The 21,703-nt window shown below is 40.8% G+C and overlaps 2 protein-coding genes across 3 annotated transcripts in view; both read left to right on the forward strand.

Moving 5' to 3' along the window:
* Positions 1–62: 62 nt before the first annotated feature.
* TMEM41B (transmembrane protein 41B) lies at positions 63–11,432 on the forward strand. The gene is made up of 7 exons (XM_035550223.1): positions 63–280; positions 1,608–1,725; positions 2,867–2,995; positions 4,483–4,576; positions 5,395–5,499; positions 7,538–7,676; positions 8,506–11,432. The coding sequence occupies exons 1-7, from the start codon at positions 88–90 to the stop codon at positions 8,673–8,675; spliced, it is 948 nt and encodes a 315-aa protein (XP_035406116.1). The 5' UTR covers positions 63–87; the 3' UTR covers positions 8,676–11,432.
* Positions 11,433–15,231: 3,799 nt separating this feature from the next.
* The window catches only part of DENND5A (DENN domain containing 5A), a 65,032-nt gene continuing 58,560 nt past the window's right edge, over positions 15,232–21,703 (forward strand). For both annotated transcript variants that reach the window (XM_035550090.2, XM_035550091.2), the window contains exon 1: positions 15,232–15,490. In XM_035550090.2, the coding sequence (XP_035405983.1) occupies positions 15,385–15,490 (106 nt within the window). In that variant the 5' untranslated portion in view covers positions 15,232–15,384. The remainder of the gene's footprint in view (positions 15,491–21,703) is intronic.

A 21,703-nucleotide genomic window follows, 5' to 3' on the forward strand; every position in this document is an offset into this window, starting at 1 on the left:
GGAGCGGCAGCGCGGCACTACCGTATTGCCCCGCCCCGCCCCACGCGCACAGCAGAGTGCAGCCGCACGCCCCTGGTGAAGCGGCGCATGCGCTGCGTGGCGCTGAGGCGGGCGGGCGGCCTGGGCCCGCCTTCCCGCTTCTCTCCCATCAGCGTTGGGTCTCGGCGCGGCCCGGTTGGCGGCGGGCGGCGCGGGGCCATGGCGCAGCGGAGGGCGGTCGAGCGAGGGCCCTGCCGAGCGGCGGCGGAGAGCGCCAGGCACCAGCGGCAGCTTCTAGAAGGTGCCGGGGGGAGAGGGGCGCGGGGGCGCCTCGTCCTTCTCGCTGCCAGCGGCCGACCCCGCAGGCAGCCGGCGGGCGGGAGGGGCCGCTGGGGGGCTGAGGCGGGGCTGCAGCCCCCGCCGGGGGCAGGCACGGCCGGGCTGGGCGCTGCGCTGCACCCCCGGCCCTGAGAGCAGCACGGAGCGCGGCGTGCTGCGGCTCGCTTCCTCGTCGTTTTTTTTCCGCTTCCCGTGAGGAGAAGGCGGTGTTAAAGCCCCCAGCGCCGAGGCACCGCCGCGGTAAGGCTCGGGGCCGCCTCACGGCCCCGTGACGTCGGCCCGCAGCCGCCCCGCGTTTCGTCATCCTTCCGCCGGGTTTCGCAACAGTGCCCCGGCCTCAGCGCGCTCCGTGGCACGGCGGTCAGGCCACGGCCATCTGCAAATGGGAACGCCGACCTGCGTCCCGTGTGCTTCGGGCGGCAGCCGCGCGCGGTGAGGTGGTGCCGGCCTGGCGGTGCCTGAGGAGACAGCGCCTGCATACGTGCACGGGCCAGTGCGGGTGCAGAGAGCGATCTCACTGCTTACTTCTATGTACAGCTCATTGTATGTGCAGGTACAGCTATGCCGATCAGAGCATTACATTGATATGGTCATACGGGCAAAAATACGAAGTATAGGGCCTAAAATGCAGTTGTGTCGTTTATTGTACTCACATTATGTTCTTTACACCCGAACTTAAATTACTATAAGCTTAAGAAGAGATACCTTTGCTACGTGTGTTTTAGAGTGTAAAATAGGTGTAATTCTTATGTCTGAGAACTGTGATCTTTATATCCCAGGCTATTGTGGGCGTGTGTTCATGTACGTTTTCTCCTGATGAGTGTTTCTAACCTAGCTGGCTAGTTGCTATGCCTGGTGTTCATCCTTAGGAAAACAACAGACAAAACAAACTGTTAACGAGCGTGTTTTGGAGTTGTGTTGCATATACTGAAGATTTAACTTAAAGTTACTAACTCCTAACTGACTGTCAGGAGACTTCATGGCAAAAATTAAAAATGTGTGGCTTAATTTGTTTTACAGTAACTTTTTCTCTGCCGGTTTATCTAACTAAGGCTTAAATTATTAGCAGTCACAGAAATTGATTTCTGTGGGATGTTTGCCAGTGTAAGAACCTCAGATTTATTTGGACGACTTCAGGGAATGTAAGCAGTGTTTTATGTATGTTACTGAAAGCATTTGTGGGAAGATGAGATCTCTGTGGAGATTTCCTTAACATTTCCTCAAAGTGTAACCTTGAATTCTGATAAGTTGTTGGGGTTTTTGTTAATTTTGGTTGTATTTAATTTCAGGGAAAGCTCAGGCAGAAGGTGGATCAGCTCGAACGTCTCTTCTTATTTTAGTGTCCATCTTCACATCGGCTGCTTTTCTTATGTTTCTGGTATATAAAAATTTCCCACAACTTAGTGAGTAAGTATGTAATTTGTTTGCTTTTCATTCAATATCAACTTGCAGAGGAGGCTACGTGGGGTTAAGTGATTTTTGAACTGATGTAAGTTAATTATAGATGTAACCTTATTTAAATAGGAAAAGCTGTTTTGAGTGTATAATCTCCAATGTCACAACACAAATAATTCAGTATTACTGAAATGTGTACTAACTAGTAGGATCTGTTTAAACACTGAAGTTGTGCTTGACCTAGGGTTTCTGTTGCACAGTTGAGTTCTCATGTATTAAAAAGTTACCTGTTGTCACTTTAGCAATGGTAGCTATGTTCTTAACCATCCTCAGTTGAGAGCCAAAGCATGCTTGGTTAGGGCTATGTTTGTTTTAAAATTCCTTGTGCACCACTATAGCTCCAGGCCGCCATAAAAAGGCGACATCCTTCTTCCTTCGTACTCAAGGTTCGTGTACTCTTTCTTCTTTTTGTTGCACCTAGTACTCATGTTGGGAACATAAATAGTTTGACAAGATGCAAGCCTGCTTGTCTTACAACCTTCTTTTTTTCTTTTAGTAATAAATTTTCTGTGTGATTAACTTGCTCAACAAGTTCAGTTTGCAACTGTCCAGTCACTAAGTCTGATACAGAGGAAGAGAGGACACTCAACTGTGCTGCCCAGGGTTGCACCAGATTAAGGTGTGACATAAGATTTTGCTCTTAAAGCTTTGTATGTCTGTGAGGTGAAACTCCACTGCATTTGAAGTGTTGCTGCACTTTGAATGTTGTGACCCTAGCATAAGGCAGTTACAGTTAGTTTTGGTTGAAACGTTGGCTGTTGTTCAGTTGCCAAAGGTTTGGTTTGAGTAATTGTTTCTTTTTGATCTTAACTTGAGAAGAAGAAAAAATCCTAGAAATAAAGCTGGTTATTGTAATGAATAGGAAAAAAAATAGCTTGCTAATATCTAAAATTGAGGATTTTTCTATTTCAAAGAAGTGTAAATATTACAAAGGTTTGTCTTAGAATTTTACCACAAAATAGTGATGTGGTTTGTTTGCAGACATTGTAGTTCAGTGATCTAGTGTATCTAATTATCTGTATATTCAGCAATTAATTTTACTGTACTGTTTACTTATATCTCCTACCATGCTTTCTCTTCTTTCTTTTTGCAGAGAAGAAGGAAAATGTATAAAGGTTCCTAGAGACATGGATGATGCAAAAGCCTTAGGAAAAGTCCTGTCAAAATATAAGGACACATTTTATGTTCAAGTATTAGTAGCTTACTTTGCCACATATGTTTTGTATCCTTTTTCTGATATGAGAAGCCTTTGCTGACTTCTTTTCTATGAAAAAGGAAAGAAAAATGCAAACATAATAATTTATTGGTCTGGGATGGAGAGGGGTAAGATACCAAGGTGTGTTTATAAGACACCTGTTTTAGAACTTAAGAAAAGTTTCCTGTTGTTAAAATGTTTCAGTATGCTTTTTTGGATTGTAAGGAAGGAGTAAGTACAGAGAAACTGAATTGCATGCCTATATAGTAGTAAATGTTGTATTAGATTGTCTTGCAGCTTCAGCTACTATCTACTGTGGACAATATTTTAACTTTCATATTAGACTTATTTTAGCATTACGATAGCTGAGTGCAAACTAAATTCCCAGATAAAAATGACTGCTGATTCTAAAGGAAAACAAACTATCACTCTAGTCTTCCTGAGACATCTAAAAGTGTTTTATGAGTCACTTATGGAAGTCCTTACATCATTTCTCAAGGAAAACATTTTAAGCCTTCTTTCATCTCTGCAGTGCCCATTTTCAAAAAAAAAAAAAAAAAAAAAACCTTGTATTTTAGAGAGCTAGACTTTTGAAGTACTTTATGCCTAGGGAGACACAAAGGCTGCCTGTGTTGTGTGTTAACTTTTTTTTTCCTTGAGTGCTGAATGTGTTAATCATTAAACACACTCCTAACTGGAACACTTAACAGGTTAATAAAGCTTTTCAGCCTTTTGGAAGTTACAGGAGGTCTATTTCATTGTTTAATGCAGTAGGGTTCTCAAAACCCAGAGAAAAATTGATGCTGAAAGTGCCATTAGTAATTATCTTTTAGCATATTCTCACAAGAGTAGTTCACAAATGATAGATTAAATTTGAAGAAAATTAAAATGTTAGTTAATATATAAACGAAGTAGAACAGAATCGGCATTTTTATTGAACTACTGATATCAGCATCAGCTGATATGACGACATTTACTGTCTCAGCAGCAGACTGGTTACTTGACAAGCATTGTATAGTTATCTTAGAACCTTGACACTTGCAAAAAGCTCTGTTTTCTGTAATGAACTTGATATAAAGGATGATTGTTTGGCTTTTTAGTATTTCAATCAGTTCCATGAAATTCATAATCACTAGAGGTTTCTGTGAACTTTTCAGAGTGACTGAAGTCTGCTTATTTCTAGTTAAGTGTCAGATCAGAACTGTATTTACTGTAATGCCATAAAGCTACAATGTCAAAGGTAGCACAGAGATGAAGGGAAAACATAATACATCTTTTAATTAGTGACTTACTTTTATATCTGTCAACAATGTATCTACCCCTTGTGTCTCTGTGCTTGGGCTGTTTGTGCTACTCTGCACAAGTATTTTGATGTAAAGATCTTTTGAGGCCATGCCTATTTGTTTATGCTTTTCCAAATTGTATTACATATGCTGACTGCTTATTAGATTAAAAACTGGGTAGCTTTTTTTTTTAAAAAAAAAAAAAAAACTTCTTTAACGAAATGCATCCAGCTTGCAAACATTTGCTATCCCTGGGTCTATATTTCTCAGTATCCTGTCAGGGTTTCTTTATCCCTTTCCACTGGCGTTATTTCTTGTTTGTCTGGTAAGTATGGAAAATAATTGGTGAAGGCATGTATTTTTATTCATTTGGAACAGAACCAAACATTGAAACAGCTTTCTGTTTGAAATGATCACAGGCTGAGTGAAATAAGGGAATGCTTTATTCTCCAAGGAATAAATGAGTTCTCATTCATCTGTGTTGTGAGAAGGGTGTTATCCAATGCTACAGTGAGTTTTGTGGATGATGATCCAAACAACTAAACTGTTTTCCAAGTTTTCTTCATAATGGAGGCGTCTGGGTGTTAGTCAGCTGGAGAGTTGCCTTCACTTCAGACTTGTTCAGCATCCACCAGAACCTGATATTAATCTTGGAACATAAGTAATGCATTCTAGTGCGCTGCAAAACGCATCCTTTTTTAAAATGGTTTACATACTTGAGAAGCTTAACTTACAAAGTGTATGTTGTCAAGAACCTTCAAAAGATGCAGTCGTAGTGAGCCTTAGTACTTAAGGACTAGATAATTCAGTAGGTATAGAGGGCTAAGGTGATGATTTTTCAAGTTTGAATTTTTCACATGTCATTGTGCCTCTTATTTGCAAAGGTTTCACTGTTCAGAATCTTAAAAGTGCAGAGACCCTCATTGTTAACTGACAAGTAATCAACATTGTCTACTTTGTGTTAATATTAATGTAAATGCTTTGCAAGTAAAGGAACCGGTTAGTGTCGACAAAGTTCTTAAGGAACAGGTACAGGAAGTTCTTCGTCCTTAATGGAGGACTGCACAGAAGCAGCCTCTATCCAGTCAGTGTAATTGTAGGGATATAAGGCTAATATTAATTAGTGTTTTTCTGCTTTTTCAGTGCTCGGGACTTGGAGCTTCGTTCTGCTATATGCTTTCATACTTAGTGGGACGGCCTGTTGTATACAAATACTTAACAGAAAAAGCAGTTAAGTGGTCAGAACAGGTAAGTTTCTAAAGAAGTTGAAATTTATAGAAAATATATAGTGGAATAGGATGGAAAACTAGGGGGGATTGTGCTCATAAATCAAGTCACAAAGAAGGGATTCTGAGTCCTTTCTGACAGTGTGTAGTTACTTTTTGAATGTTTTTAAACGATAGACTGTTCCTGATTGTGGTATTTCCTGTGAGGAAGCTCTCTTCAACTAGCAAGAGTTTGTCACTGATAACCCCTTTGGTTTAGCTAATGGCAGTAGGAAGCCTATCTAGTTTTGATTTGAAGTAATGGCTTCCCTGAGCATCAGAACTAATGAAAGCTGTTTTTTTTTTCAGTAGGGTGAAAAATATATAGTTGTAGATGTGATTGTAAAAATTTAAGTGTTATTGTGGTTAGGGCAATTCCTAAGTTTGTTGCTTTAGCATTTAAGAGCAGTAGCAGCATACCCCTTCATATAAAAAGGGTATTACTTTCGTCCTGGTTTAAAGGGTCTCTTTGTGTTCTTACTATATGCTTACATGGTAACTTTCTACCAATTTTTGAAATTCACCATTTTTGTGGTATATAGAGAAGTATCCCGTACAAGCTGCTTGATTTTTTTGTACAAGCTCAGTTTCCTTTAGGTCAAGAGACAGTATCTGATAACAGAAATTTGGTAAGCTAATTATCTGATTAAACTTCAGATTTTGCTACACAAAATCCTAGCATGATCAGTATTTGACCCCTTGTTTTTTGTTTGATGCTCTTAACCATTTTCAAACAGATCTTTTTGGCAAGTATGAACCATAACTTACTGCTCTGTTCTCCGTTCAAGAGTTTTTTGAATCATAAAAATATTTAAACTTGTTCCTTACTAAGATGCAGAGCTGCGACCTACACAGTCAATTTCATTAAATAGTGTTTTGAGTCTTGTACCAAATAAGTATTAGAAGCACAGTATAATCTTCAGACTATTCCCTAAGTGGGAAATAGTAACTATTTCCACTGGCAGAACTGGCTATGTGACTTTAAAATTACATAATTGCATGTGTGGTTCATATCTCACTGTTTCCAGGTTAGGTAGATTATACCATTTTGGCACTTTGAGACATATGCAGAATTAGTCGTTGATTAGGCATTAGTCCTTCATTATGATTTAATTAAAAAAAAAAAAAAAAAAAGACCAAACACCAGAACCGAAGTATTGCTGAACAATAGCAGGACTGACTGCAATAATGCAATTCAAGCTGTGGAAAAAACAGGGTTGTGTCTAGGGTAAGTTGCTGCACCTGATTTTAGATGTATTTACAATCAGGTGTGGTTTAGTTTCAACTGTTTGGGGCCATGTGGCCATGTTTAGGCTTACACTTTGTGAAGGCCTGCTAGGATAGAGCAGAGATGGTGGGATGCTCTGCTACCCTTAAAACTTGCTTTGAGGTTATGGATGTTTGAAAGGGCTAGTGTTCTAAAGCCAGTCTGGGAGCAGAAGAGGCTTTGATGTTGTAGTGTAAGGAGCTGAGCTAGACTTGAGGATATAATTGACTGCAAATCAAGTTTGGATTAATGTGGCTGCTCCTTTATGATGTTTATGCTAGACATCACAAAGTAGGTGCAGATAGGTTTTAAGACTGTGTTGGCAGTAGCCTCCTGATGAACTTCAGAGCCATGACCAGGGTAAGATTCCAAGCTAGGAATATAGCTGTGTTTCATGTTTGATAGCTTTAGGAATAGGATGACAAACTGGTAGTGTTGGCTGGACTACAGTTAGAGGTGACGGAGCTAATGCTAGGGTTAGTTCAGCATAGCAGCAGGCCTACTTGTTACCTGATTCAGACATATTAGTGCTCTACCATAGGCTGGTATTTCCAGACTAACTTCAATGCGATGTAACAGTGATTCATTGATGATTCTTCTTCTCTTCCTTGAGTCATCATTTAACTGATTTGTTTACAACTTTTAAATTTCTACAAAAGATGGATTTAAAAAAAAAAAAAAACACGAATCTCTTGTAGTAAAATCATTGCTTATTTTGAAGGCAGGGGTTTTACTGACTTTTTTTTTTTCACAGGTTGAACGACACAGAGAACACCTCATTAACTACATAATATTTTTGAGAATAACACCATTTCTTCCAAATTGGTTCATCAATATAACATCTCCTGTAATAAATGTGCCATTAAAGGTATTTTTCATTGGCACCTTTCTAGGTAAGAATTCTGAATAGTGAACTGCAGTTTGGGGTAGCCAGAAGTGGCATTATTTGCTTCTCTTTATGCATTGTTCAGTGGTGATCACCACCTACTGGACAGCTGAAAGATTACAGAAGAGTATTGTCTATACTTTTTTTTTGATGTGTCCAGTTTTTAGCATTAAAAGACTTTAGTCTTCAGGATTATTATGATGCACTGGAAGAGGGGTAACGCAGGCTATAAGGAAACATACCTTGTATGAACACTTTACAAGTAACTTCTGTTGCTCCACTCCATGGTTATACTTCTGTGAACTACTATAGACTTCTATTTTGAGTTCAGCATAGTCATGCGAGAACATGTGACTTTGATCTGAAGGATTGTTCCTCCCCTTCCCATCCATTTTATTATAATATATCTTGCTAGGAGTGAATTCGTAACTACTGTAGTGCTAAACGTCTTAACCTTGTATTTTGGTTATTTTTGCAAATATTTTTAGTTGGTTTAGGAGACAATTTATAAGCTTCCATTATGAACCTAAATAAAATCAGTTTGTAGAGACAACTTGCCATCTGCACAACCGAGATCACAGTTTTTTTTTTTTAGTTTCCTGTGCTTGTATTAGCATTAAGCAGCATTAAAAGTAGCATAAACAGTTCCAATAATGGGATTTTGTCTTCGAATTTTGTATCTGTACCTGCGTCTTAAAAGAAAATACAGGCAACAAATTCTGAGGCTTTGGTGTTAAAAGCTGGACAACTGAGTTAGGAATTTTCTTAGTTTCGTTTACACTAAGAAATTGCTTTTTCTTAAGTTTCTTGTTCTACCCTTCTATTTCCCCCTCCAGGTGTGGCACCGCCATCTTTTGTAGCCATTAAGGCAGGAACAACACTATACCAACTTACAACAGCAGGGGAAGCTGTTTCCTGGAACTCTGTTTTTGTTCTCATGATTCTAGCCATCCTCTCCATCCTACCAGCTCTCTTCCAGAAGAAACTGAAACAGAAGTTTGAATAAGGATCAAACTGGACCAGGACTTCCCATGTTTCATCTCAGGATTGGCACTTCTGATATTTGTATATTTGCTTTTCTATTGGGTCTTAAGCAATTAAAGGGGAGGCTTGTAATGGGTAAGAATGTCGTTAAATGAACATGTGACCTGCAGCTGAAGGAACTGTGTTCAGAAATATACTACGTAGTTTTATAACCAAATCATCAGTGTTTTGCTTTGGGGTGTATGTGCGGCCCTCGGGATGAGGGGAGTGAAAACACAGATGTCATGTTTTGCTTTGATTATATGCAGAGCAAAAAACGTAACATAGACGTAAACTACAGATAATGCTTTCTAATACTTGCAAAAAAAAAAAAAAACCACCCACCCCTTATTTTTTCAATCTGATTTCTGTAACATACTGTACATCTCTGTAGACTTGCATGGGATCTGGTCTGAGCACAATTCTCATCAACAGTCTTTCTTGTCTTTTGGGGTTCCAAAATTATAGCATAATATGATAACGGTGCTCATTCAGAAGCGAATTTGTTTTCTGAGTAGTACTTTAACTACAAAGATACACTGATCTTGATTGTTTACTTCTATTACTGTTGTGTGGACTTAAATACTTGAACCTACATCTGCTTTACTAACTGGATTAACAAAGGCAAAGTGTCAGATCATTCTAACTTATTCTGTAAAAGTTTGCTCTGGTAGAGCAGGTTAGATTTCTTATTGTGGCTAGCTGATTTTGAAATTGTATTATTTTTTTATGTTGATTATTTTGCCGATATTTTACTTGCATACATTTATCCTGTGAACTCAAGGAAGTGATCATATATAAAACTTTAATTTCCAGAGCGATTTAAAACTGTATAACTTCAGTGTACTATAAACATTTCTAAAGCAATATGCAAAGAGTATACAATTTTTCATTGCAGCTCAATTGGCTAGAAGAATTGTCAGGTACATTAATTGGTGCACTTCTTGCAAAAGAACTGAATCCAAATACTGTTCAAAGTATCATGCAACAGAAGTTTATGTGAATGTATCTAAAATTAAAGGGATGATTCAGTTTTCTGGTAAGTCAGTAATTGGCAATGGACAACCAGCTATGTATGATTCATCTTTAAGTAAAAGTCTGCTTATATATAGCCAATAAATGAGGTATGTGATACCTGCCCTTGTACAGTTATAACTGTTGTAGTCTGTATTATTGTCAGTGGAGTCCCATAAAATGAGGTCCTGATCAGCAAGGAATTAGGGTGCGTGTTTAAGTTTATCCTACTGAAACTAGTGCTGCTTATAGGCTTTAATTTTATGCTCCTGAAGCACCTTGCTGAAATGGGAACTGACATGTTAGCATATGCTCCAATTCAAGGGTTTACTTGTCTATATCCCCATGTTAACTCATCATGGTAGATCATTTGAGATGTAAGAGAACAGTTCCATGAATGTGATAATGTGAAAGGTACTGGTACCTTCTAAAAAGTTTTGTTCTTTTTTGTAACATAATGTTAATTGACTCCAGTTTATTGCAGTATTACATGTAAATATATAGTAAATATTATTGATGAACTATTTTGGTCTTTTATTTAAATCTGGGTTACACAGTAAATGGTATTTTTATGTAGGTAAAGGAACTCATTTCACCTCTGTTTACAAATTTATTGTAAGCATTTACCTTTTAGGGAATGTTTTCTATTTAGAATTGAGTCTAAAAGTGTACTTTATTGGCATTTAAACCTGAATAGTGACTTTTCATTGCTGCAATTCTAATCTCAGTGCTCATCTACCTGGAGGATTTGCTCCATAGTAAGTGGTAGCTATTGTGAGCTGAGTGTCCACTGGAATATTGAGTGTGAAATAGCTGTAGATTTACAGCCTACTCTTCTGCATAGTTAATTTTCCATGTAGATTGACTCAGAATAAGTTATATACTTATTATTACCCAGTGGCTTGTCTCAAAAATGATCTGAATCTTTGGTCAATAACATGCTGTTGTAAAATTCCTTCCACATTGTACAAAACCAATGTTTTGGTGGAGCCTTGACACTAAAGAAGGAATGAATTCCATTTCAATTTTGTATGAATCATGCTGTCACTTGGCACTTTCACTGAGTTATATTTCACTATGTAGATGGGATCGGGCTATGATACTGAAAAATCCATTTCAGCTGTAGACTTAAGTTCCCATCACAGTGGCTAAAAGCCTTAAAAACCTTAAAAAGGTTGAAAATAAGGTTATTTCCTTTTGCAACAAGTTAGCATTTTTTAACTTATCCCTTCCATGTTTATCTTCAGCTGTCAATGGCCTCAGGCAATTCCTTATCCCATGAGGACTACTTCTGAGGGTTTTAAAGTATAAAGAAGGTCTTGTGGAAAAACAAAGTGCTGTGCTGTGGAATAAGGCGGTAGCTTGCTTTTTATGGGAATCCAGCCAGTGCTCCAAGAGGGAGTCGTACATTTCTGCCAGAAAAAGTGTCTACTGTGAAGCAAACTTGGAAATCAGGAAGGTATTGTTTAACTACAAAAAAAAAAAGAGCTGTTAGGTGACCTGTTTATCTTCTAGAACTTTTTGTAAACGATATCTGGATGACACCATTAATAAATGCCTCTTGCCATTTGATAGTAAAGCTATTATACAAAATGTGAAACATTGTATTTTGAGTACAATGAAGTATGCCGAACTTGCTGCTAAGCCTAATTTTTGATTCACTTATGATGAGTTCTGAAGTGGTATTTTTTTGATGACTATAAAAATTAAACTGAACTGATGATCATCTGTGGGTGAGATTTCTTCTGTTTGTACCTTTATTTCAGAACACCTAGTTAGACTTCCTGCTATCTGGAAGTTATTTCTTTATCATGTACAACAGTAATCTTTTTTTTATACTTTTATATATATACAAAATTAGGGTTTATACTTAGCACTGGAAGGTAATTGATACAGCTCATTTCATCTTCTCACATAGAAAGTCTTACATATTTTGCTTTTTCTGACATGAATTCCTGATGGAAGACTCACATGAAGTTGCTACAGCTTCGTTCATCTGCTTCCTTTGTCTGCTTTATGGATTTCTTCTTTTTGCACTGTACACAATGTTGATGTTGAAAGCTTGCCAAAAGCTTGAGACAAAAGAAGTGAAAGTTAAATAAAAATAAATAAAATTAATTTTAAAAAAATATGAGGGGAAGACATAGGAGGAGCGGCTGAGGTCACTGGGCCTGAGGAGGCAGAGGGGGGACCTCATCGCAGTCTACAACTTCCTTGCGAGAGGGAGTGGAGGGGCAGGTGACCTATTCTCTGTTATCACCGGTGACAGGACCCGTGGGAAAAGTGTTAAGCTGAGGCGGGGGAAGTTTAGGCTGGACATCAGGAAGAGGTTCTTCACGGAGAGGGTGGTCGCACACTGGAACAGGCTCCCCAGTGAAGTAGTCACTGCACCAAGCCTGTCTGAATTTAAGAAGCGATTGGACTGTGCACTTAGTCACATGGTCTAAGCTTTTGGGCAGACCTGTGCGGTGCCAGGAGTTGGACTTGATGATCCTTATGGGTCCCTTCCAACTCGGGATATTCTATGATTCTATGAAAAAGCAAGTGTGTTTTTAAAATCTCAGTGAACTATTCTATGATGCAAAGCCATTTTTTTTTTTGGTAGCTATTTCACAAATCTTTCTGTTATTCTAGAGAATATTTATCTTGTGTAGTGTGATAGTAGATAACCTGGTTTTGTCCTGAGTAACTAAAATGCAATGTGGATTGCTGTGTTCTGCTTTGTATTAGAACTGGAAGTATGCTGCATGTATAGCACCATCCAGTTACTTAAGCTGAATTATTAAGCTGAATAACCAACAGAACCAACTCAACCAGGTAGGTAGCTGATCAAGGACTGAAACACCCACCAGCTACTGCAGGTACTTTTATTTATTTATTTATTTACAAAAAGTAGCCACTTCATTCCTCATCTTATGAAAACTGTTCTAAAGAGCCTGTGATAAAGGATGTATACAGAAAAACTAGGGAGAGAGCTACCGGTCTTTTGTGACATGACAGTCTTTGTATTCTTTTGCTAGCCTTGCCACATTCAGCATTGTTATCCATTGCTCTTGTTCTTTTTTCCTTTTTCTGACACAGTTAATATTCTCTCAGTTACCTACTTAATTGATACATATACTTAGACTGAGTTGCATTTAGCTGTGACAACCAGTACTATATTTCAGGCTTAAAGAATAACTGGTATTCCTAGGATATCGCTATCTTTTTTTCCCAGAAGAGTATTCTATTTCCTAAATATGCTAGAGGAGATGAAACATGTATACCCACAAATCTTGCCTTGGCTGTAACATGCTAGCGTGTAGTTAGATATTTTTGGAGCCTGTGGATCAAACAGGTTCCTTAGATTCCCTCCCTAACAATTTTCAATCTACTGTTAGAAGACACCATGTTAAGTTCAAGTTAACTAGTAGAAGGAGTAATCTAGATATGTGCGTGTTAAATTCTGCCTTTTAAAAGTATTTATTGTCCTTATGATTTAAGGCGTGAGCTTAAAAATTCTAGCCTTTCCCATTGAAAACAGCAGCTGAAGCAACAACAAAAGACTTGCTGAAGACAATGAATCTTTTAAATCACTTTGTAGTTGCTAGTATGTCTTTGTTATTCTCTGTCTAAACATAGTTTCCACAGATTTAAGACTTCCCTTACATTTTGTAAACATCATACAGAATACTTTCAAGAATTCACAGTGTCATTGAGAGTGTTATTGCCTCACTTGAGGACATTAGTCGATTTGCAAAGTTCACTGACAAAATAGCTGTGTTTTAGGTGCTTCCAGTGATGGGATCAGTGCTCAAGAAGTCTGACAAATTAAAGCTGCTAGGCTTTGAATTAGATGTTACAGATGCAAACAAATGAACAAAAACAACCCTCACAATATCTCTACTACTTCCCCAGTTTCCCCAGTCTTTCTTGTAAGTTCTTCTGTGCCTGTCCGGCTATGACTTCTGTTTATTAGGGTTAAACTACAGTTAGGACTTACTGAAATTAAGTTTACCACATGCTGAATACTGTGTCTTTTGCCAGATCAAAAGCAGACTAAGAAGCAAAATGGCAGAAAATACCTAATGAATATAGAATAGGAGCAACCAGATTTAATGACTTATGTTCTCTGTTAGTCTTCCTCGAATCACCAGGCAGGCTCAACATATTCTAAATGTATGTGCTCACTCTGAGTCTCATAAACTTGAGACTTTCAGTCTAATATTGCATCTAATTATCCTCCTATCTTTGTTGAAATTTCTCCCTCGTGTTCATCAGTGGTTTAAAATTGATCTGTCAGAACTATCAGTCTAAGCAATATTTCTAAGTCTAGGCAATACTTCTGTTCATTGATAACCCATTCTGTGGTCTGTACTGTCATAATCAAGTGAATACTTGGCTTTTCCTATTTCCCAGAAGGACGGAAAAGCTCTCCACAATTTCAGTGGGAAGAAATGGTTTAAAATTCAGTGGGAAGAAATGGTTTAGGAGCCTAGTTATTGTGCTGAAATGGGCTGTGGGGCTATTGACATAAGTCTTATACAAGCTGCTGTCTCAAGTGCTCAGAAGGAATCAGTAACTCTCATGTCTTTGCAATGTGAATTGAAATATGCAAAGTTTCACGTGCTTGACAGCACATTAAGTTAGGTTGGTACCTGATTAATTCAGCACTATGGATGGGATGTAATCTTAAACTACTTGAGCAACCTTAATAATCCTGAAAGACTGGAAAAATAATTTTTCCTCTTAGAAACACTGTAAGATAGGGAAGATTTCTGGTGTGAAAGCCACAATTGGAGAACTGGGTGAGGAGAGGAGGGGGAAGTATGTATGTGCAGATCTAATTTTAGTCCCATGAGGCTATCCCAGGTCTCTCTCTGGTCAGTGGAAAGACATGCTCTCATCTCACAGCACCGGTACGTGCCGTTTGTCCCTTAGCCCTCGGTTTTTGTCATTCTCATTTTTCTTTCTCTGCTCCCTGAGGGATGTTTTTCGTGCTGGGGGATGGGGAATTTCACTCAGCCCTGCAGGCTAAACCGTTAACAGTTATGTCTGTGACACTAACTCAAACAGAAAACAAATTAAAAATACAGCCCTCCAAAGCAGCCCCCCGCCCCGGTCCATCGCCCTGTTTCCCAGGGTGGGGCTGCTGCACAGGGCTGCGGGGTCGGGGCAGGGCTGAGAGCAGGGGAAGGTGTGAGCCCGGCTGTGCTTCCCAGGGAGCCGTGACACGGGGGCGCGCGTGGGGCGAGCCGCCCTGGCGGAGTCTCTTCGTCCTCCGGAGCTGCCGGGGTGCGCAGCGCCCCTCCCGGGAGCCCCCCGGTGGCGGAGCCGCGGAGCTCCTCGCCAGGGCACGGCGAGAGGAGCGGCCGCGCCGCGGTGCCACCGCCCACCTCAGCGCCCCCTCAGGGCGCGGCCCCGCGGCCGCCTCGCGCGGCGGAGCGCTGCCCCTCCCCAGGCGGCCCGGCAGCATCACGTCATCCCCCGAGCGCAGCGCGCAGGCGCAGCACTGCGGTTCCCGGCCCGGGCCGCCCCCCGGCCCCCCCGGGAGCAGCCGGGGGCCGCCCCCACAATGCCGTGCGGCGCTGCCCGCTCAGCTCCGCCATGGAGGCGGCCGCCGCCGCTGGCGCAGCCCCGCCGCCCGCCGCCGCCCGGCCCCGCAGCCCCTGAGCCCCGCGCACCTCTCGCGCTCCAGCATGAGCGGCGGCGGCGGCGGCTCCTCGGCACCCGGCCGCTTCGCTGACTACTTCGTCATCTGCGGGCTGGACACCGAGACCGGGCTGGAGCCGGACGAGCTCTCCGGTGAGCGGCCGCGGGGCGGGGGGCGGCCGCTAACGGCCGGCAGGGCGGCGGCATGGCACGGCACGGCACGGCACCCCCGGGCCGGGGGGCTCCGGCTCTCGGACTGCCCCGCACCGTGCCCCCGCCCGCCCGTGCTCGGCCGCTCTGCGGGGAGCGGCGGGAGCTCGTCCCCAGCCGCTGCCCCTCGGCGGCGGCGCCGGCAGAGCCCCGGGTGGGCGGGGGCGGCGTGCCGTGCCTCCGTGCCTCCGTGCCCGGCTGTGCCTGGGTTGCTGCTGAACACCTCTACCTGCTCAGAAAGGTGCCCGAGTGTGGTGGTGCTGGAAACTTGGCCTAACGCTACTGCTTAGCTTGGGTGTTTGAGCTCAGCACCAGACAAATGACACGCTTGCTTATTTAAATGACTTGCTTTTATAATGTTTTATGAATGTTTTTATTTATTCTTTTTATTCTTTTATATCTGTCTTAAAAACTGTGAGAATAAATGCTTCTTTCTTGTAGACCGAAATCTACATTACTTGAGTCATCTCTTACATTGAACTCCTAAATTTTGGCTGTGATTGAAACTTTTTTCTTTTAATGACTTGAAAGAAAACTTTTTATCTGCTTGTCATGCTGAGGAGAACTTTACCTTCATGCTTGTCTGATGTTAAAATGATTGTAAACTACAACTTGATGCTTGAGGAGTGAATACAGTGTAATGGGCTGTTCTTTAATGGTACTTTAAATTACAGCATCGATTTAATTTAAGAAGTGCAAGAGAACAGAATGCAGTGTGGTTCCACAGATTTTTATTAATTAAATCATAATTGAACAAAGGTTCTAGATTGAAGACAATTTCTGGTGTTAATTTTGTAATTCATTCACTATATATGTATTTGTGTAATATAGTGCAAGACACTCGGTCTCTCTACTTGTCTCTACTCTCTCGGAAACTCTACTTGTATAATTAAATTAAAAACAGTGTATTACTTTGAGCAAGCTTTCTAACAATAATCTGGAAGAGAGACCAGTGCCTTTTTTAATATTCTGTTTGAACCTGCAGGTCTAAAGGCTGGAGCATGATGTTCTGTTTTTGTTTTCCTTGTTAAGCACTGCGTCTGTAGTATATAAAACACTAGCGTGCGAGGTGTCTTACACTCTGCTTTTCCCCTGTCTCATGGTGTTTGTTGCCTGTGACAAGGTGCGGGACAAGGGGGGTGAACAGGTTTTTGTATTTATTGGGGAGACTGATCTTTGTGTGTGATTTGAGGAACAGGTTAAAAAAGGGAGGGGGGAGCAAGGGGGAGGAGAATAAATTCATGGTAACGTCACAGCAGATGAGCTAGCTGGAATTCCAGTGCATTTTGTTTAATTTTTTGTGTTATTAATAATTCATGGTAGTAGGACTGATAACACTTTCCTTTTTAAACACCATTTTAGGTTATAGCCTCCTCCAGCGCCCACTGCTATAAATGGAAAGAGCCTCTGTTGATTTCAGTGGGTTTCGGGTCAAGCTTTGAAACACTTTGTACTTCCTGGAAGGCTTTCTCCTTTGAATGAAAGGGTTATTGTGCAGTCTTCCCCCTCCATCCCCCCTTTTTATTTCTGCGCTGAAAACCAGGTTCCGAATCCTTGCCCTGTTGAAACAATTCTCTTCGCGAGTGCCCATTGTTGGGGGGAGGCTGCAGCCCCTGGGCGGGTGGGCGCAGCGGGTGCCTGGCATGATGTCATCGCCACTGCCAGGGCCCCGGGGATGCCGCTGGCAGACTTTGTTCTCGCCGCCGAACCAAACTGTGTGTTTCAGGTATTCAACCATGATATGGATGGTACGGCGTTCCTGCGGACTCGTAAACGAAGCGTGAGAGCATGAATTGATGCTCGGTCTGGCTACTGTGCTTGAAGAAACACTTGTGATGGTGTTTTTCCTTTGTACGTTGGAAGCTTACTAAATAGCACAGCCATAGTATTTTTTCCCCAAAAAGTTGATCAACTGATGGAAAATGCACAGTTGATTATGTATATTTATGTTGGTGAGAAATAACATATTTAGGGCTTTCTAGCTAGCATGAGTTAAAGATGCTCTCTATTGCTAGGGCTTTTTTTCATCCCCAAATTTGTGTGATCTGGCTATCTAGGTGCCCTTTCTTGTTATGGTGATTGTGTTCATGATGGGTGACCTGCTAAAACAGGTTTACTACCATCTAGTAAAATTTTTCAGACAAAACCACAGACAAATAACTCCTGATGTGTTGCTCTTATTGAAGCTTTATCCAGTGGCAGTTTCTGCACTGGACGAGAGGCACCAAGGCACGTCTCCAGGTGCTGATGATGTGCCGGAAGCGATGACAAATCTCTTAGGTTCTGTGCAATGGTCTGTTACATTAATTTTGCATTCAGAGGGGAAATGATGAAATACATCAGCTACCAAAATCTTTGGTGTGCTGTATAACTTATAAAGGCGTAATGTTACGATAAGATTTCTTAATTTAAGTTGAAGACTGTCCTGGAGCGGTCATGACAACAAAGGGGTGCCTTACCTTTCTGCTGGAATCCCTTATGTGTTGACTTGCCTAGATGTGATCCGCATGATGGTGAAAATAATACCTGCACTGTATGGAACTGTTGGAATTGTTATTCTGCATTCTTTTTCACCAAAGATTTTTTTCCTTTTCCTTCTCTGTGGTGTGTTAGTTTTTAATAATCACTTGTCAATAGAGTTTGTTTATTATGTAGTATTAAAGCTACATAATAGAAAAGGATGAACTTGCTGTTGCATTACACTTATATGTAAGTGTAGTCTGGGAGTTGCCAGTAGGTAGTGTAAAACTCAAACCCAAGTATCTGGACACTGTGTTCTAATCCATGGGTTTCTGTGTTGCACATGCTTCCATACGAATGCTTCCATACGAATTGTGAAGATGGTAATAGTGAATTCAGAAATAACAGTATTACAAAGGAGAAATAGCTGGTAAATGAAAATGCTTATAATCTTTAAAGAAAAGATTGATTTAATAATAGGATTGTTTAAAAAAGCAACCAACTATCCAAAAAACACAAACAAAAACAACCAGAAACCCCCCACCAACCATATTGTGGAGGATCAAGGCTTGTCATTAGTCTGTCACCGGCATTTCTTTTTGCCCTTCTTGTCAGTCTGAACAGGTCACTTAAGGTGTGGTCCAAAAAATATTTTATTCAATAGATAAACTCCTGTTTCATTTGCCAAGATCTGTCTTACGGTGCTTCCAATCTGATCATGAGCTTCATTCTTGAGGGAAGATGAAAATATGTGTTAAGTGAAGCCCTGTGCCCAGGCTGTATCCTTCCTGTAGATACCTTTCACGTGCCCTTTCAGAATCCTTAACAAAATTCTGTTTATTAATATGAAGTTGTGATACTATTTTAATTATTCTTAGTCTCCCATACCTTTGTTTACGTTTTGTTTTCAATGTTTTTGAGGTAAGATCTGTGTTTGTAGACCATGTATCATAATGGGACCGATCATGAATAATGCCATCCGTGTGCTGGCACACCGACCCCTTTCTTAGTGGTGCTGTGCGAAATTCTAAGAGAAGATGATGCATGGTGTACAGTATTCACTTAGCTCCACTCAAAATTAACCCAACAAACTGACACTAGAGCAGATGTTTCTCCTCACCAGTAAAATAGAAACGTTGTCTCACCTCATTTCTCAGTCAGGAACTGAAGTGTCATTGTTTTTCTATTTTGCTGCCTTGAGATTTGAAATGGCAACTTATCCTCAGACATTGCCTATTGGTAGGGTTTATTTTAGCAGTACTCTGTATTAATATAAACTTAAAAGTATGGCTATGATGAAATAATTGAGAGCATTTGTCACAAATATAAACCAATACACATTGCTTACTGTGTCGGAATTGGTACAGCAGCTTCCTTTCTGGCAGTCCATGTAGTATTGCTGTTGTCAGCACCTGTGTTAGTCTGCAAGTTCAACATGCTTAAATAGTTATGGGCTTTTATTTTGTCTGGAAGGTGTTTGTAAGGGGTTGCTAAAGGGAACAAGGAGGAAGAAGAGCAAGCTTAAAGCATCAGATATCTTTTTCTGACTGACAGTTGACCTTTTTTGATTTCCTCTTTTGGGTATTTTTCTCTGGGAATTAAGACATGACATTTGGGGTTGGAGCCAGCTGTGGTTCTTGCAGTGAAGCTCTTTTGCAATACTGTTTGTTCCTTGGGAAAATGTCTTGTGAGTACATTTTGCTGTGGTAGTAAGTACCAACACTCACTGCAGAAGTAAACTGCATTGGTAGGAGCCGCTGCTCGATTTCTTCAAAGGCTGATTTTGTTTGTTTTTGTTTTGTTTTTCTTTTTCTGTCTTTGTCCTTAATATGGCTGGTGTCAGTGCAAGCCTCCCACAGCTCCCTAACAGTGTGCCTTCTTCCTTGCAGATTCCTTCTGAGGCTGAGAGGAAGGGTTTTCAGCTTTTTTGCTTCTCTGAGACTGCTTAACCAAGGTGTTGGTGCTGGGGGGGCCTCCCAGGTAGCACCAAGGCTGAGACCACACACTGTGTGCACACCGATCACTAGGGATGGGCAGTAGATGGCAACAACTTTTGGCTGGACTTACACTGGCACATGTATAACGTTTTAATCCAGATAATAGTTTGTTCCACTGCCCCTGCCCCCTCTATCTTTTCCCAAGAAGCCTGAATTGTTTGCTGTGTTTGAGTGCCAAAAAGATCTTTTGTCTCTTTGGGAACTGAGGCAGACGTGCTAGGGTAGCTGATATGGAGAAAAAAGAATGGGAGAGCTGATGTAAGGGAAGAAGCAGCTGTGCTTTGCTACACTACAATTGAAGCCACGGTTTATTAGGTGGTGTTTCTGTAATACCAATCTTGTGGTTATCACATCTGTGTTTTAGGTTAAACTGGGCTGTGTGCTGTATAAAATCATCTCTCCCCAAACCCTGGAATCCTTCGTTCTCCCACCCTCCAGTTACAGATTCAGCTTATTTGTAAGGGTCTTAGGTATGGTGGGGAGGAGCGGAAAAGTTACTGGTTTTGTTCCTAATTTGCAAATAGACTAATGATGCTAAAAGTGCATCTAAATAATTTAGTTTACAAGTCTGATTTTGAAGCCTTTTTTAAAAAGTCACATGAGTTTCATATCCTTAAAGCAAGGCAACAAAGATGGGTTGGTTTTTTTCGGTCCTTTCCCCTGCCCCCCCACCCCCCCCCCAGTTTCTTCTGCAAAAGAGAAACTATACAAAAAAGCCTCTTAAATGGATTATTTGGGAAATACTGCCACTTGCAAATAATAAAGCACTTTTTTTTTTCTAAAGCTTCGAATTATTGATCTTGTAGTTACAAAATCCTGCAAGTGTGGTTTTTTTCCTGCCTTTTCAGTTAGTGATGTACTATTTGAGTGTTCTTGGTAATGACCTCTCATACTTATCTTTTGAATTCCTTCTGATCTGAAGGGCTCACGTAGCAGAAATAATGCATGTAAAGTGACAATGTCAGAAGCAATTACTTATTGATGTATGTTGTGCAGTAATTGTTGTCTCTGAATTTCTTGACAAGCCTTTTTGGATTTGTGGTTTGTAGTCAAGTTTGCAGTGAACTAGGACGTTAATCCTGAGAGGCTTAAAATATTATTGCACAGAAATTATGAAGCATTCCAATACAAACGGATAAATGATGAAAAATTTACTTGGGGTACTTCTGCTAAAGGCTAATTTCTCAGTATTTCCAGGAAAATGCTACCTTGCTTATGATTTGACTGGCAAGAGACCTTTAATTTCAAACTTTCCTGTAAAAGTGTGTAATATTGCTTTATTTACTTATTTTTACTGATCCTATGATCTGCCACAGTCAGGTACGATACGTACATTTGTATGGAGTCGTTTACATATTAGTACTGAAGCATCTTAGAAAGAAACTGTATTGCTTTTCATGGATAAGTGATCTGCAGTCAGATAACATGACGGTCCTAAGTGACCTTTTCATTTTCAGATGGAGCAATGTTTTAATGTTTAACTGAGTGAGGAAACAGGGTTGGTTTCACAGAGACAAATTTTCTTTCAGCATGACTTCAAGTGATGTTAGAAAAGTCTTCTTGCAGCTGTAGTTGCTGCTCTTTGTATTTACAATTGTACTCTGTGTTGCAGAAAGATGTGGGCAGGGATTCTGAGGTTTCCTCAGTGTACTTGTCTGTGTATTGCTTCTGTCCTCTACAAGCATATTTTTCGTGAACT

Source organism: Cygnus atratus, chromosome 5, assembly GCF_013377495.2.
Source record: "Cygnus atratus isolate AKBS03 ecotype Queensland, Australia chromosome 5, CAtr_DNAZoo_HiC_assembly, whole genome shotgun sequence".
NCBI classification, from domain to species: domain Eukaryota; kingdom Metazoa; phylum Chordata; class Aves; order Anseriformes; family Anatidae; genus Cygnus; species Cygnus atratus.